General features: G+C 35.4%; 1 protein-coding gene across 2 annotated transcripts; it reads right to left on the reverse strand.

The window, feature by feature from the left end:
• Window positions 1-1,829: 1,829 nt before the first annotated feature.
• On the reverse strand, window positions 1,830-14,191 carry LOC132182940 (uncharacterized). 2 transcript variants are annotated; one of them, XM_059596309.2, is made up of 9 exons: window positions 13,773-14,191; window positions 9,862-10,207; window positions 9,144-9,293; window positions 8,937-9,071; window positions 8,638-8,703; window positions 7,062-7,112; window positions 6,856-6,972; window positions 6,626-6,710; window positions 1,830-2,261 (listed from the first exon to the last, which is right to left on the reverse strand). In XM_059596309.2, exons 2-9 carry the CDS (start codon window positions 10,057-10,059, stop codon window positions 2,032-2,034), a joined length of 1,032 nt encoding a protein of 343 aa, XP_059452292.2. In that variant the 5' UTR covers window positions 10,060-10,207; window positions 13,773-14,191; the 3' UTR covers window positions 1,830-2,031. The 2 variants fall into 2 exon arrangements, with proteins under 2 accessions (XP_059452292.2, XP_059452293.2); XM_059596310.2 differs by having other exon boundaries at window positions 6,856-6,969; window positions 13,773-14,190.
• Window positions 14,192-15,875: the final 1,684 nt, after the last annotated feature.

A 15,875-nucleotide genomic window follows, 5' to 3' on the forward strand; every position in this document is an offset into this window, starting at 1 on the left:
ACTATATATATATATATATATATATATATATATATATATATGTGTGTGTGTGTGTGTGTGTTTATATATATATATATAAACACATATGCACAAATAACAAAAAATAAAGGTATATAATATATTTGTTATTATTGGGCAATGTTTATATTGTTATTTGTTACTTATTAAAAAATATACGAGCCGAGCCTAATAAATGGGACGAGCCTTATACGAGCTTGCTCATGAGCTATTCACGAGTTTAGCCGAGTCAACCCGAACTTGCTTCGTTTAATATTCGAGCCAGCATTCATGTTCACGAAACACTTCATTTAATATTTGAGTCGAGCACGAGCCAAACTTATGTGAGCCGAGCCCGAACTCACTCACGAGCGGCTCGCTCTCTTAACACACATAGTTGGAAATGCTCCAACAATCTTTCTATTTTATTCCATCTTCATATGTATTTTTTTATTTATAATCACCCCTTCAAAGCTTAGGGGTGATTATAATTAGCTTTAACTAATTTTTCTAACAACAATATTCCACGTGGAAAAGTTGTAAGATAGAGGAAAAAAGGCAATTAAGCTCGCCTCACAGCAGGTCCCCCTTTCAATCCGCTACTACGGATCTTGCGCGGATTTTGCATGCATGGGTTAAGATTCTCATTGTGGAAACTGACCAGAAAATGTTTCTAACATTGTCTAACAAAAGATTCCGATGAAAAATCAAATCATTGCATGCCTATGGATAAGAAATTCATGCCGTCCTCATTTATTTTTTTATCATTGACCAACACCATTTTGGACCCAATAGACTATTTGATTTTTCATCCCCATTTCTTGAAAGAGTCACGCTATTTAGTAAATTATTATACACTGTGATATAACTTAATAACGTAGTATTTAAAATTAGTCATTAGATTTGTACTTAAAAAAGGCTAATTTTTATTATTATTATGTCATTTTAGTTGTACGTCAGCCATATAACAGTTTAATAAATAATATTACTCATTTATTTTTAGATAATGTTATTTAAGAGACTGTTATACAACTATAATATAACTATAATAACTTTAGCAGTGAAAATAAGCCATTGATTTTTTTTACAAGCACTTGTTGATTCAAAATATTTTAAACTAATTAAATATTATTTCTTTATAAAATAAAAGTTTCCTACTTGCCCTCGGATATTTTACAAAATACCAACACAATTCCAATAAAAGGCAAAGAGAGGAGAGTGAAATATTGTGTTTAAATAATATATATGAAAGCTATAGGGGAGCTTGTTTATTGGGTAGCGCTATAACATATCCAATGTTTAGGAAGATGGTGTAAGTGATTTTTTAGTTGATTTTTTTAGATTTTTCCTATTTTTAAAGAAAAACAATAGCTTTAAAATAATGCCCTCCGTGAAACTAGAGTAGGCTTTAAGAGAACTACTCTAGAAGCCCTTTGAGGTCAACTCAATAAAATGGCCATAGCCCATTTTAATTCTTTAAAAGCAGCCTTTGTTCCACCCAAAATTTTCCTTCTTTAGTAACTCAGTCAAAGGAGCCGCAATAAGCATATAATTCCGTACATATTTGCAGTAATAACCCTTGAGACCCAAAAATTCTTGGAGTTCCATAATGAATTTTGGTTTGGGCCAAGATTGCATTGCTTCAATTTCAAGATCATCCACCTTCATAGGAAACAATGTGGCCCAAATAGTCCACCTCACAAGCCCCAGTTACACATTTGGAGGGCTCTACAAAAAAATTGATGAGCACTTAATACCTCTAAAACTCCTTGGAGATGGTCCATATGCTCTTCCCACCTTTTACTGTCAATTAGGATATCATAAAATAATAATAATAATAATAACAAAAACTTTACATAAATAGGGCCAAAAATGAAATACTCTAGTGTTGAAGGATGACAAACAGTAGTTGATATTGTCACGTCAACATTGTTAGCTAGTTGTGAGATACAAATGTGGAATATAGCTTTACTCTTATCATAAATGAATTTTCTAACGATCTTGGGAAAGAAAGTAATGGTTATACAATCACCACTAATCGTCATCACTTTCATAGTTTTGTAAGAGAGAGGCTAGTACAATGCTTGTATGCTTTAAACTGCTATCTTCTGGAACAACTGGTAGTTTACTTGTGTTATCTTTCTTCTCCAATTTTGCTGAATTGCTATCTTCAGAGGCTGCTTTCTTAACAACTGAAATCCTAACGGTTGAAGACTTGATTACTAACTTAGCATCACCAGGAGCCCCTGAACCACCTTCATTTTCTGTCAATAACCAAACATTATTAAACATGAATGTCACTACTCGATGGGAAATACCACAATTGATCCAAACTAATTTATGCCATATTTCAGAAACAGAAAAAAGTTCAATAAATTATATAATTTGCCTTGCAGTCAACAGTAGCACTACAAAATAATATATCACCTTGTGCTCAAAGTATTCTCTCTCATAATAAATAAGATACCTTCTGCTCCTTTACCCAAGGTATTACCAATGGTATTTCCAAAGAAACAGCTAAAATTCATGTCTCAGAGACATTGGCATACTCATTGAAACAGATAAAGACCTTGTTTCGTATTTGCTTTGTTAGAATAGGCCAGATGAAATCAAATTTAGATCAAATCATCTATATTATAGCTAGGAATCAATCTTCTAGATGGGAGAAATCCATGTAAATTGAGTAACAATATTGCAATTTTAACTCAAATAGAAAAAGGTGTAATAAAGCTCATTAGTTTCAACTCAAAAACTTATTGACCAGTAATTCCATTCATACAGCAAAATTCCAATAATAATGACCATTGGATTTTACGGATGTCAGCTCAAAATAACAAGGACAATCCCTCCAGGTCAAATAGAACAGTAAAAGGTAGGCTTTCAAGACATAGAATGAGGAGTTACTATTGGATAAGCTTCATTACCTGTTGAAATGTGTTTTAGAAAAGCAATTGTTGCAAATTCAAGTGGACTTTTGTTATTCATCTTTGATTACATCCCTTCAACTACATGTCTAGTTCCTAATTATGAATGATATCCTCAGAGAAGGCCAGTGAATCTCTGGTATTCTGTTTTCATTGCAGACTGAAATGCCTCCCAGTCAACAACTCAAACAACAAGGTACATAAAAGCATTGCTAGATTTTCAAATAATTTAAGACATTCATAAAGAAGATAGGATGTAGACTGCAGAGAAGGCTAGTACTTTCTCCCGAAAGCATGTACATGCAATGTATGTAAGGCAGTGGTACTGTCGATGGAAACAGCGATAGCTGCTTCAAACCCCGCCCCCAAGCCCCAATTCCTCGGAAGAGGGGGGAAAAACCTCTTGCTTTATGTAACAGCCCTGATATGATACCAAAACTATATATGATTAACTAATCCAATAAATTTGTTGACACCATTCTTCCCCTACTACATAACATACTCACTTGACACAACATTGGGGTTCCCTCTTGATATCCTATATTACCATTAATGTGACTACTTTTGTTGAAATGGAGTAATTATCAAAACTAATGAGTCAACCTCAATCACATGCCTTCAATGTAACATAAATTAGGCAATTCCATATTCCTTTTATCTTTGATTGTGCACCTCATAAAGCATAAGAGAAAGGCAATTTGCATACTCTATGATTGGTGTCATATAATTACTCTAAAAAGAAAAAAACATGTATTTGTGCACACATGCAAATCCAGAACAAACAAGATTCCAGTTATGGGTTAATCTTTTAAGGCTTCAAAGTTGAACTTGGCAATGCCTACGCATAAACTCAGAGAAACCATAAAGGTGGAAAAAGAAAATAATATCAATTGAAAGAAAATCCTAAGTTTACACTGCCCTTTAAACAGTATTGAGAATGTGTATGATCATGTTAATTGAAAATTCTTATTGTATTTGTTGAGAAGATGTAGTTTTGGGGAGAAATAGCATTCTTAAATTGAGTTTTGTATTTCTTCTATGTGCTTCTCTGTTTCAGTGAATGGGGAAACATTAAGGTTTCTTCAGTAACTCCCAAGATTTGAGACAGAGAGATCCTTTGCCACTGCACTGCTATTATTAGTCATTGTCATTGAAGCTCAAAGTTAAATGCTTTCTGCTCCTGAACAGGAAGCTCCTGAACATTATGGTTTCTTCAGTAACTCCCAGGATTTGAGACAGAGAGATCTTTTGCCACTATCACTGCTATTATTAGTCATTGAAGATCAAAGTTAAATGCTTTCTGCTCCTGAACATGAAGGGCTTCTTTCATGTTTTTTTTGTGGGGTCTTAAGAACTTTAGTGCGATTAAACATTTCTCACTTTATGTTTGCAGATGACACCTTCATTTTTAGTGGAGCACACCCTAACCACCTCTGCTATCTACGTGCTTTATTCTTTTTCTTCGAAGTTGTTTTCAGTTTGAAATTAATATGGATAAGTCATAATTGGTTCTTGCGGGGAATGTTACTAATGTTGATGGACTACCCAATAACCTCGGATGTGGGGTTTCTTCTTTACTATTAAAGTATTTTGGTCTTTCGTTGAGACCCTCTTTTAAGGCCAAATCTAGCTGGTTGGAAGAGGATTTATTGAGAAGATTGAGCATGGTCTAGCTGGTTGGAAGAGGATTTATTTGTCCAAGGGTGGCAGGATTAATTTAATCAAGAGTTCCCCTTTCCAATTTGCCTAAGTATTTCTTGTTTCTTTTCCCTTTAGGCTGGTGTTGACAATCACGCAGAGAAACTATATCGGGATATTTTGTAGGGTGGGCTAGGTGAAGAGTTCAAATATCACCTTGTAAACTGGTCCAAGGTTTGTTCTCTAATTTTTGAACGAGATTAGGGATTCATAATTTGCTCATTTTTAATCGTGTGCCACAACCACTTCCCCAAGAGAGGGTTTGTCGAGAGTTGTAGTGAATTCTAAATATGGTAGCTCATAGGTTGGGTGATGCTCTAATGAGGTTCATAGGTCATTTGGAGTGGGGTTATGGAAAAATATCAAGAGGGTTTGGGGGAGTTTGCTAGTCATACCAGATTTAAGATAGGAAATTGCTCTAAGAATAGATTTTGGAATGACTTGTGGTATGGAGATAAGGCCCTCAAGAAAGCTTTTCCATATTTGTATAATATAGCTCACGTTAAGGACACTTTTGTGGTGGATCATTTGGAGACTTATAGTAACTCTTCAGTGGAACATAAGCTTTATTAGAACCGCTCATGATTGGGAGGTGAAAGTCTTTACTTCATTCTTCAATTTGTTGTATTCCTCAAAGTGGGCTAGGGACGTGAAGACTAGCTTTGTTGGGTTCCTTCCAAGAGAGTATTGTTAGACGTTAGATAGTTTTCCTTGTCCCCATGTTGGTACTCCGTTTCCTTGGAAGTATATTTGGTGGAATAAGGTCCCCATGAGAGCAGCGTTCTTTGCTTGGTCGGCTGCCCTAGGAAAACTCCTCACCAAGAATAATCTAAGTCGCATATCATTGTGGTGAACTGTGTTGTATGTATAGGGAGTCCGTGGATTATCTTTTTCTTCACTATGAGATTGTGTAACATCCCAGTCCCATATGGGAATAGATGAGTAGCCCACATAGAATGGGAAGTTTATAAGAGATGCTCATGGGTGCAAAAATTCTCATATTGTTTACCTATTAGGTGAAGCTGGACTTTATAAGTGATTCTATAAAACCTTCAAATTGACTTAAGTCCTTTTAGGGTCATGGCATAGATGTGGCTAGCACTTTTCTCTATCTCGTTACAAACAGTATAAAACTTACCTAGAAATGCCAGGTGGTACTATTAGTACTGCATAATGTGGCCATGACGAGAACGTCAAGAGTTTAAGGGTAAGAGTTTGTAACACTCTAGTCCCATATTGGGAAGAGATAGGTAGCCCACATAGAGTGGGAAGTTTATAAGAGATAATTAAGGGTGCTAAGTCCCACATTACTTACATACTAGGTGAAACTGGGCTTTATAAGTGAGTGTAGGAAAATTTTAAATTGACTAGTCCTTTCGAAGTAATGGCACAGATGTGGCTAAAGCTTTTCCTTATGCCGTTACAAATGATATCAGACCCTCCTAGTAATGCGACATGTAGTACTACTGTACTAAGAAAGCTCCAAACTGATTAGCCATTTTTTGAGATAGTGCAAATGTGGCAAATGCCTTATGGAGCGCTATTTTTAATCATGCTGGATTAACTTGAGTAATGCCTAACTACGTGGTTGACCTTTTCACTTACTTATTGGAGAGGGTTGAGTGGCAATCCCTAGAGTGCAGCAGTGTGGAAGATGGTTTCATCCTATTTTTTGTAGTGTATTTGGAGGAAAAGAAATGATAGGAGTTTGAAGACCGCAAGAGGACAGTGGTGGATTTGAAGTCCTTTTTCATCACTCTTTTCCACTAAGCCGCTTCTTTAGACTTTCCTTATTTGCTTTCTTTTCATGATTTCATTGAGCATCCTTTTTTTTTTAGTTAGGCGTCCTCTTGTATACCTGAGTTGCGCCTTGTGTTTTTTAATGTTTCGATTATTTATAAAATATATATATTTTTTTTTTATAAAAAAAAAAATGTCAATGAATAATTGCAGTGCACTCCAACTTCTATACTACGAAAGGGGAAAAAATCTAACATGTCACATACCTTTGTTATTGGGACAATCAGCAGAAGTTGCTCTTGCCAAAGAATCTATTGGGTTACCAGGAAGCTCTTTAAAGAGCTTTCTTCTCTGCATTGGAATCACGTGCAAACATAAGTTCACAGGCTTAAGTTTTTCCAATATAATAACATAGATAAAACTACCTGCAGCAAGGAACCTAAAATAAAGGTTATCCCAAAATAAGACACAAACTATCATTACAGCAAATCAATACCTTCGGTTGATCAAAAGATGTTTCACCATCGCCACTTGAAAGCTGAATCATATCTTCATCATCATCATCATCAAGATCTTCATCATGAATTCTTCGAACATAATCTTTTGAATTCTGCTAAAGATTTAACAAAGTGAACTAACTTAGAAACAAATATCACCAACAAAAAGGAGAAGAGGACGGTAAAGTAGAATGGATGTACTGACATGAAATATTGATTTTATAAGTGCTTCATCCTCTTCTTCCAACTTTTTCTCCTGTAAACATACAAATCATTAATAGTCAGAACCATATGGTCTATATATATATATATATATATATATATATAATATGTAATGAATTTATATTATTAAAAAGTGTAAGACACCCCTATGTATACAGGCAGTATACATAAAGAGGCTCCAAACAAGCAAGAAACCCAAACAAAACAACAAGACCACCCACAAAACCGAACACCCGACATGCGCTCAAAATCAAACCCCACAATACAACAGAGCCCAACACCCCCCAAGGCACTCAACACTAGAAAGCGTCAATCTTACCTTTCCCCCGCTAGAGGATACTCCTTAATATTATAGCTCCTTTAACATTATAGTCTATAGAGCATTCTAGGTTCCTAAGCTCCCTTCTACCCTTAACCTTCCAAGGGGCGACATCAATCCCCTCACACGGATCTCCCATCAAAGCCCAGTCTAAGCAAGTGGCAAAAGAGAGAGATCAAAGCCAACAATACAACAGAGCCCAACACCCCCGAGGCACTCAACACTAGAAAGCATCAATCTTACCTTTCCCCCACTAGAGGATACTCCTTAACATTATAGTCTATAGAGCATTCTAGGTTCCTAAGCTCCCTTCTACCCTTAACCTTTCAAGGGGCGACATCAATCCCCTCACACGGATCTCCCATCAAAGCCCAGTCTAAGCGGGTGACAAGAGGGAAACCAACCAAAGGGTAAGGAAAATCTCCTTCCCCACCCCATAAATCTTCATCTTCCCCACACCAGCAATCATCGTCATCCCCACCCCAGAGAGAGAGAGAACAAGGCCAACAGTTCCACTTCTTGAAAAGGACCAACTGTAGATAAATTTGATAAGAATCTTAATATGCATTCTAATAATTTATATTGTTTTTTATGCACATATTTATAAATTGAGCCATTACAAAAAATATATTCTCGAACATTGTTTCAACAAGTGGTTTTGATGAATTTGTGTACATGAACACCTATAAATGCATGAAAACATAATGGATGTAACAAATTAAAAAGTATAGGTAAGTAATGGACATTTACAAGTTGAGCCACAAAGTAACAGCGAAAGAAGTTCATAGAATAAATAGAATCATCGTGGTTCTTTGAACTTTGAAGAACTTCTCAAAGACTGGAATACCGATACAGTCCAGGCAACTAAGGACCGGTTAGCCACAACTGAAGCAACATAACAAAATTAGATCATGTGGCCGATTGAAGAAAGAAACAATATCTAGTAGTCAGGACAAATCAATCCATATGTCCATTATGCTTGATTGCAAAGGGTAATTTGACCCAACCTTCTATGCCATAACCGCATCGGAAATTCATCATCTTCTATCACCAAGTACTCACCAGTAGCACAAAAGACAAAAGTTTTTTTAAACATACAAGGCTTACGATACGTAAACAACTCTACTAATCCAATAGATTGGCGACATGCAGCCCTTTGGGATTTTACTGATAGACATGTCTGGACTGTAATTTATACATAGAGCGACACTAATCTATATATAGAGCAGATCAGTCATACCTTTTGCACAACTGTATGCTGCAAGGCCTCAAGCATGGCATCTACACTCACAATTGCATGTCTGGACTGCAAAAACAAGGGGAAAAACACACATTAGTACCAAAATCTCATTACCTTCGGGTTTTCATCAATGTGTTAATTGATAAATAAAAACAAAAATATCATACACAGGTTGATGATTTCATGGCAACAAATCTAAAGGACAAGTTACAAAGCTATTCAAGCCCTTAAAGACCCCAATTTTTTTCACTGTCAAATGAATGCCCTATTAAATAAAACACATTTACTAAAGCAAGTACCTTCATAGACTTCATCTCATCCAGTGCAGCCAGTATATCCATCTCTCTTTTTGAATCCAAGGTTCTATTCTCCAAAGATTTCATCGCATCTCCCATCTCTTCAGCATCCCTTTTATGTTTCTCCGACTCTGTTAGCTGATAAAAGGAATACCTTATCAATGAAGTCACAAGCTATGCTGATAACAACGTGATATATAAAATTTTTACCTCATCCTCTTCACGCCAAGGTTCAAAATTTCGTGTTGCACCAGACTCAACGATATAGTCTGAATTTTGAGGGTCTGTCTTCATCGTGAGCTCAGCAGAGCACCTTGTACATTTGAAATAGAATCGGAATAGTGGAATTCCTAAATATGCCTGCAAATGATTAAACATTAATAATACAGTTCAGTGAGTTCACTAAACATCACATATTCAAATCTCGCACTAAGAAACCTGCCACACAAGTACTATACCGGAATAGGGAAAACAAAGAAGCAATAATAACTATGAAGGCTTCGGGCATTCTAGTCACCTTCTGTGCTCTAAACAACCAATATCACTAGAAATCTTTTAACAACATCAGCATGTTTCTCTGAGCTAGGATAGGCTGTGTTTTATACAAGATATGGAACTAAGATTAAACCAAGAGAATAGTCATGGTTTAAAAGAAACAATGGCTCAAAACTCAACCCAACCAACCATTGATAAATTTCAGAATGTACAATGATAAATTTTAATCTAAGCGAACAAATAAGAAAAATCTACTAAACTAGAAATTTTTGTTCAATCAACTTAAGCACATTTAGCAGACAAAAACCCTAAAATTTAAATAAATAAGAAAATTTGATAGTAACAAAAAATTTCAATGTTGAGAAATATAACAGTTATGTAAGCTTTCAATTTTGTTAGGAAGCCCTAAAGCCAAAGGGAAGAGAAAAACAACCTCGCCGACGACGTCCTCTTTGCGGGAATTGAACTTGGTTCCCTTGTAGATGTAATTGCCGCAGGTGTTGCAGCGAATGCTCATGGGGAGCATCATGCGGACCTTGATCTGCTGGTTCTTGGGCCTCCGAACCCGCGGAAGCTTCGAGGGGTCAAAGTCCGGCGGGTAGTACTTGTTCAGCACCTTTCTCTCTCCCATTCTTCAAACAAACCCGATACGGCGATCGCTCAGTCGATGATTTCCGAGGAAGTGATGGTGACAGGCTGAACGGCGTGCGGTGCTTCTTCGGTGACAGCTGCAGAGTGAGGAGCGTGGTGGTGGGCAACCGTGGGAGACGTCAGTTGCACTGCAATTATAAGACCAAAACCCAATACTTTATATGACTTTCTATCTTTTTCTCAATATATTTGATGGCAAGAAATGAGGAATCAATAGGGAATCAAAAAATAACATATTCCTTAAAAACAAGCATCATATTCCAAGTAAATTAAAGTAACTCAGATTTAGAAACACAATCCGTAGAAACAGACCATAGCACATGTATTGAATACATTGGATTTAACAGCTTTGTATCCGCAAATCCGAGGAGAACCCACAAAACAGAATAGTCTGACCAACAAGTAAAACTAAAAACTTTTTCAAAACAAAACATAACCCAAAAACAAAAGCCTAAACTTCTAGCTCAAAAAAAATCATTAATAACTGCCTGAAACAACCATTAGGCTGAGTTGCTCATTAACCAGAAACCAAAATCAGCTTAAAACAATACACCACAAAAAAAAAAAAAAGGTTTAGTTACATGGTCAAACGTCCCTATTGATTTCGCAACGCTTGATTAGGGGCACCTGGGACACCGGTTTTTATGGTGACTAGAATTTAAGTTTGAGACTTTTTTTTACTAAAAAGTGCCTCGAAAAGGAGTCTTTTGGAACAAAGCGCCCCCTTTTTTTAAAAGGGGGCGCTTAGTGATGAAAAACACCCCCTTTAAAAAAAGGGGGCGCTTAGTGATGAAAAACGCCCCCTTTTTAAAAGGTATCGCTTCCTAGGCAAGCGGCCCCTTTTTTAAAAATGGTCGCTTGCCTAGGAAGCGACCCCATTCTAAAAAGGGGGCGCTCAGGTGAGTAAGCGCCCACTTTCATAAAAGGGGATGCTTGCATGTAAAGCGCCCCTATTTCTATATGGGAGCGCTTCCACACCGCAAAGCGCCTCCAAAAATTAATATATGGAGAAAATGTGTTCCCCACGCAATCCATATATATTTTTTATTTTCTCCTGATATACAATATGCAATATTGTATTGCGTATTCTCTCAATAAATATTGGTTAATCCATAAATATTTTCTCCATTCATCAATCTCATACAATCTTATACATATCTCATAATACATATCTAATCCATATATACAATCTCATATCTCATAAGACATCTAAATCCAAAATGATGATATCATAAACACAAAGTGCATAGCATCTTAAAGAGTTAACAAAAATTGTACCATACATATGAAATAAAATATCCAAAATGATATCATAACACAAAGTGTACCACTGCTTAAAAGAGTTTACAAAAATTGTATACTGCACATGAAATAAAATATATCAACGGGTTCGCTTAGCATTTGGCGTCAAATACGTACCCAACCTAACAGGTCAAGTATACATACGTCACTTAACGATTCAAATTCAAATGGCATCAGAGAAGGTATTAAATTTGTATTAAATTAGGATGGCATCAGAGATTGTATTAAACACTGATATGGAATTCTACATTACTAGGATACTAAATTTTAATGAGAAATGATAGATCGAGGTATTAAATTTGTTTCATTAGGATGATCAATTAATACTAAAAGATTTCTTTCATGTCATTATGTCAAATTAATGTATATGGATACGAGTCAATGTTTTCATGCCTCCTCCTCCAAAGTCCAAAGGATTCGATTTTAGTGTTCCACTTGGGAATCATATATAGGGGCACCTACTCACCTACCCCTACAAGGCTACAACACCCCCCCCCCCCCCCGATTTCTTTCATGTCATTATGTCAAATTAAAAGGTGACATGAGAAAGGTCATGAACATGGTGGTTGACAAGTCAAAAGCAATAAAAACATATTTATATATTTATATGAAATATTGATTTCTTACAGGTACGGAAAATAAAGGCCCAAGCTGAAATTTGTTGTATTAACGTAGAGACATATCCCATATAGTATTTTCAATAATAGGTATGGTGTAGATTTTTCATCTACAAGACATAGTACAAGTATGAACAACAATTATACTTGCATATTAAATTGAAAGCATAAAAGAAATCAACAAGGGTGAATAAAATAATTTACCTCAAGTGGGAGAAGAAAATTGGAGAAGATGACAAAATGTTTTGAGAACCTTGTGTAGTATGTGGCGTTGGAGAGAGAGGTAGAGAAAGATATGTAAATTTCCTTGAGGATTAATGGTTATTTATAGGTTTTGGTATTTCTTGAATAATGAAAGAATGAGAAAGAGAGAGACAGTCGTAGATTTTCTTTGAAGAAGAATGGGTAGTGCTAAGTTCTGGTGCTCTTGAAAAGATAAAATGATAGAACAAGAGGGAGATAGAGAGACAGTTGCGTGCAGTGTTTAGAATGCTAGCGTTCTTGAGAGAAAAATGAGGGAAGGTAAAAGTTTTCAGAAAATAAGAGAATAAAGAGATGGGCGGCAATTTGGTACTCTTTGTTTAGGGTTTCTTGTTTTTGGTTTTATAAAATCTTCTTTAGAATATATATATATATATATATATATATATATATATATATATATATATATATATATCACTCCATTCATGCGTTCACAAACTCAAGTTAGTTTTAAAGGAAAGATTTTGAAAATAAATGCCTAGTTGACATGGGGTACATAGCTAGGTTTTGGGAAAATCTTTGTCTAATAAAAAATCTATCTTAACCGTATAGGCATATAGCCACTTGGTTCAATTGTTTTAGAATCCCATGAAACAATGAATATGGACATGAAAGGAGTCTTATGAGAGGAGTCCTATATATTGATCAAAACATTCAAGGATTCGTCACTTGGGAATCCGGTAAAGTATTCATTTAATACATTACTATACGACTATTGTATGGTAATTGACGTCGTAGAACATTCACTTCTAATTTCAATTAAATATTCTACGTAAGTTAAAATACAACTTTTTTGGATATTGTTTTTCTAATATATGCATATCTCTCCTTGATCCTACACAGCTCTCTTTCGATGTGGGAATTCTTTCTATCTTTGGTCAATTGGAAGGAAAATATAGAGAAAAGTTGAAGGAGAATTACTGCATGGTAGATAAGGGTTACAATTATTTTCCAACCAACCTACCTGGCACTGCATATTCTAAGGCACTCTTGGTAATAATAAGCAGCATATATTCTTATTTCTTAATATAATCTGACTTCTCTTCCCCCCTACTGATCAATCATGAATTCTTGATTGAAGGCAAGGAAAAGGCTAAGTGAGATTGTGAGTGAGATAATTTGTCGAAGGGAGCAGCAAATAGAACAAGCAGGTAATTAAACACAATTACACAATCCAGAAAACCAGTAATCCAACAAAACAACCCAACACTTTTAGAATCGTCTAATCCAACTCTTTTCAATACAATAACGAGAACATAGAACAAGCAGGTAATTAAACACAATAACACAGCCCAGAAGTCAAAAAAACAGAGAAAACTTTAGAATCGTCTAATACTTATTAAAATCCTAATTTAGGAGTATACTCCTAAAAGCAGAGAAAACTTTGCTGAATTTAAAATCCCTAATTCTCCTATAAATCATAATACATCAAAAATCTGACTATTACAATCCCAAATCGACAACTTAAAGGGACAGCAGAGACAAAGAGAAACAGAGACAGAGAGAGACTCACCAGTACAGGAACAGTAACGGCGGAATAATCGCCAGCCGGAGAGAGAGCACTATCTGGGCACCGTAGAGAGAGGATACGTACGCGTCGATCGATCGGGGAGATGGAGAGGGGGATGGCCGGCCGGTTTCGACTGGAGAAGATGGCCAGTGGGTTGGCCAACCGCGCGGGTCACTTGGCGCCGGAGAGAGAGAGATAGGGATATGGAGATGGAGAGAAGGGGGGACTGGCGCCGTAGAGAGAGGCCGGCCGGTTTCGACTGGAGAAGATGGCCGGTGGGTTCGCCAACTGCGCGGGTCACTGGGCGCCGGAGAGAGAGATAGGGATATGGAGATGAAGAGAGGGGCGACTGGCGGGCCGCGCGGGTAGAGGCTAGGGAAAATATATAGTGAGGGAGAAATTCATGTGAAAGTGCTTAGGTTTTCAATGCCTAGCAGTACATCATACGTATATTATTTATAGAGTATAGAGTTTGTAATTATCTTGGTATCTATATAATGACTACGTCTCTAACTCTAGGAGTAGATAATATAATATTTAAACTATATCTAATCTAGCTAATAGATATGAATTAGTCTAAGAATTATAATACAATGTAAACTCTTATGAGATAAATAAGAATTATAATACAATGTAAACTCTTATGAGATAAATATTATCTCCTTCTATATCTAGATTCCTCTTGTGGTTTATTTATTTTTTGTATATTTTTCTCTTAATCTTCCGGGTTAATCTTGGGCTTTTTTTTATTTTGATTTTTCCGTTTTTTTGTATATTTTTCTTCTCACCCATCTTTTGGGTTAATCTTGAGCTTTTGGGTTTTGTTTTTCAGGTTAATCTTGAGCTTTTGGGTATTGATTTTTGGGTTTAGTTGTATATTTTTCTCTTAATCTTTTGGGTTGAGCTTTTGGTATCGATTTTTTGTTTTGTTTTGTTTTTTGTATATATTTTTCTCTTAAATCTTCTGAGTTAATCTTGAACTTTTGGGTATTGATTTTTGGATTTTTTTTTCTTAATATTCTTGGTTAATCTTGAGCTTTTGGGTATTGAATTAACGTTGAGCTTTTGTATATTTTTCTCTTAATCTTCTAGGTTAATCTTGAGCTTTTTTTGGGTTTTGGTTTTTTGATTTTTCTTTTTTTTTTTGTATATTTTTCTCTTAATCTTCTGGGTTAATCTTGAATTCTTGGTTAATCTTGAGCTTTTGGGTATTGAATTGATGTTGAGCTTTTGTATATTTTTCTCTTAATCTTTTGGGTTAATCTTGAGCTTTTTTGGGGTATTGAATTGATGTTGAGCTTTTGTATATTTTTTTCTTAGTCTTCTGGGTTAATCTTGACCTTTTTTTGGGTTTTGATTTTTTTTATTTTTCGGTTTTTTTGTATATTTTTCTCTAGGTCAATCTTGAGCTTTTGGGTATTGATCTTTGGGTTTTGTTTTTCGGGTTAATCTTGAGCTTTTGGGTATTATTGTTGGGTTTTGTTGTATATTTTTCTCTTTATCTTCTGGGTTGAGCTTTTGAGTATTGATTTTTGGGTTTTGTTTCTCGGGTTAATTTTGAGCTTTTGGGTACTTTTTGGTATATTTTTCTCTTTATCTTTTGGGTATTGATTTTTGGGTATTGATTTTTGGGTTTTTTTTGGATTTTTTTTTTCTTAATCTTCGAGGCTAATCTTGAGCTTTTGGGTATTGAATTGATGTTGTGTTCTCTGGGTTTTAGGTTTTGTTATAGGTTAATCTTGAGCTTTTGGGGTTTTTTTTTTTTATTTTTTTTATTTTATATATATATATATATATATATATATATATATATATATATATTCGTGTTAATCTTGAGCTTTTTATGTATTGATTTTTTATGTTTTTTTTTTTTAAAAAAAAATTTTCTAATTTTTTATTTTTCTCTTATTCTTCTGCAGATGCAGCTACAAATTTTTGGTGGTTGGCTCAAAGAACAAATCCGGATTTCAATGCAACTTTTTGACTATTTTTTCTCTCCCCACGCACACACTGACACACACCCCACCTCACTTCTTTTTCTTTATATGAAGTTGGATTTTGACCCATTCACTCATACAATCTAATTTCATTTTAATATATTCATAC

Source organism: Corylus avellana, chromosome 5 (assembly GCF_965113065.1).
Source record: "Corylus avellana chromosome 5, dhCorAvel1.hap1.2, whole genome shotgun sequence".
Classification (NCBI taxonomy): Eukaryota; Viridiplantae; Streptophyta; class Magnoliopsida; order Fagales; family Betulaceae; genus Corylus; species Corylus avellana.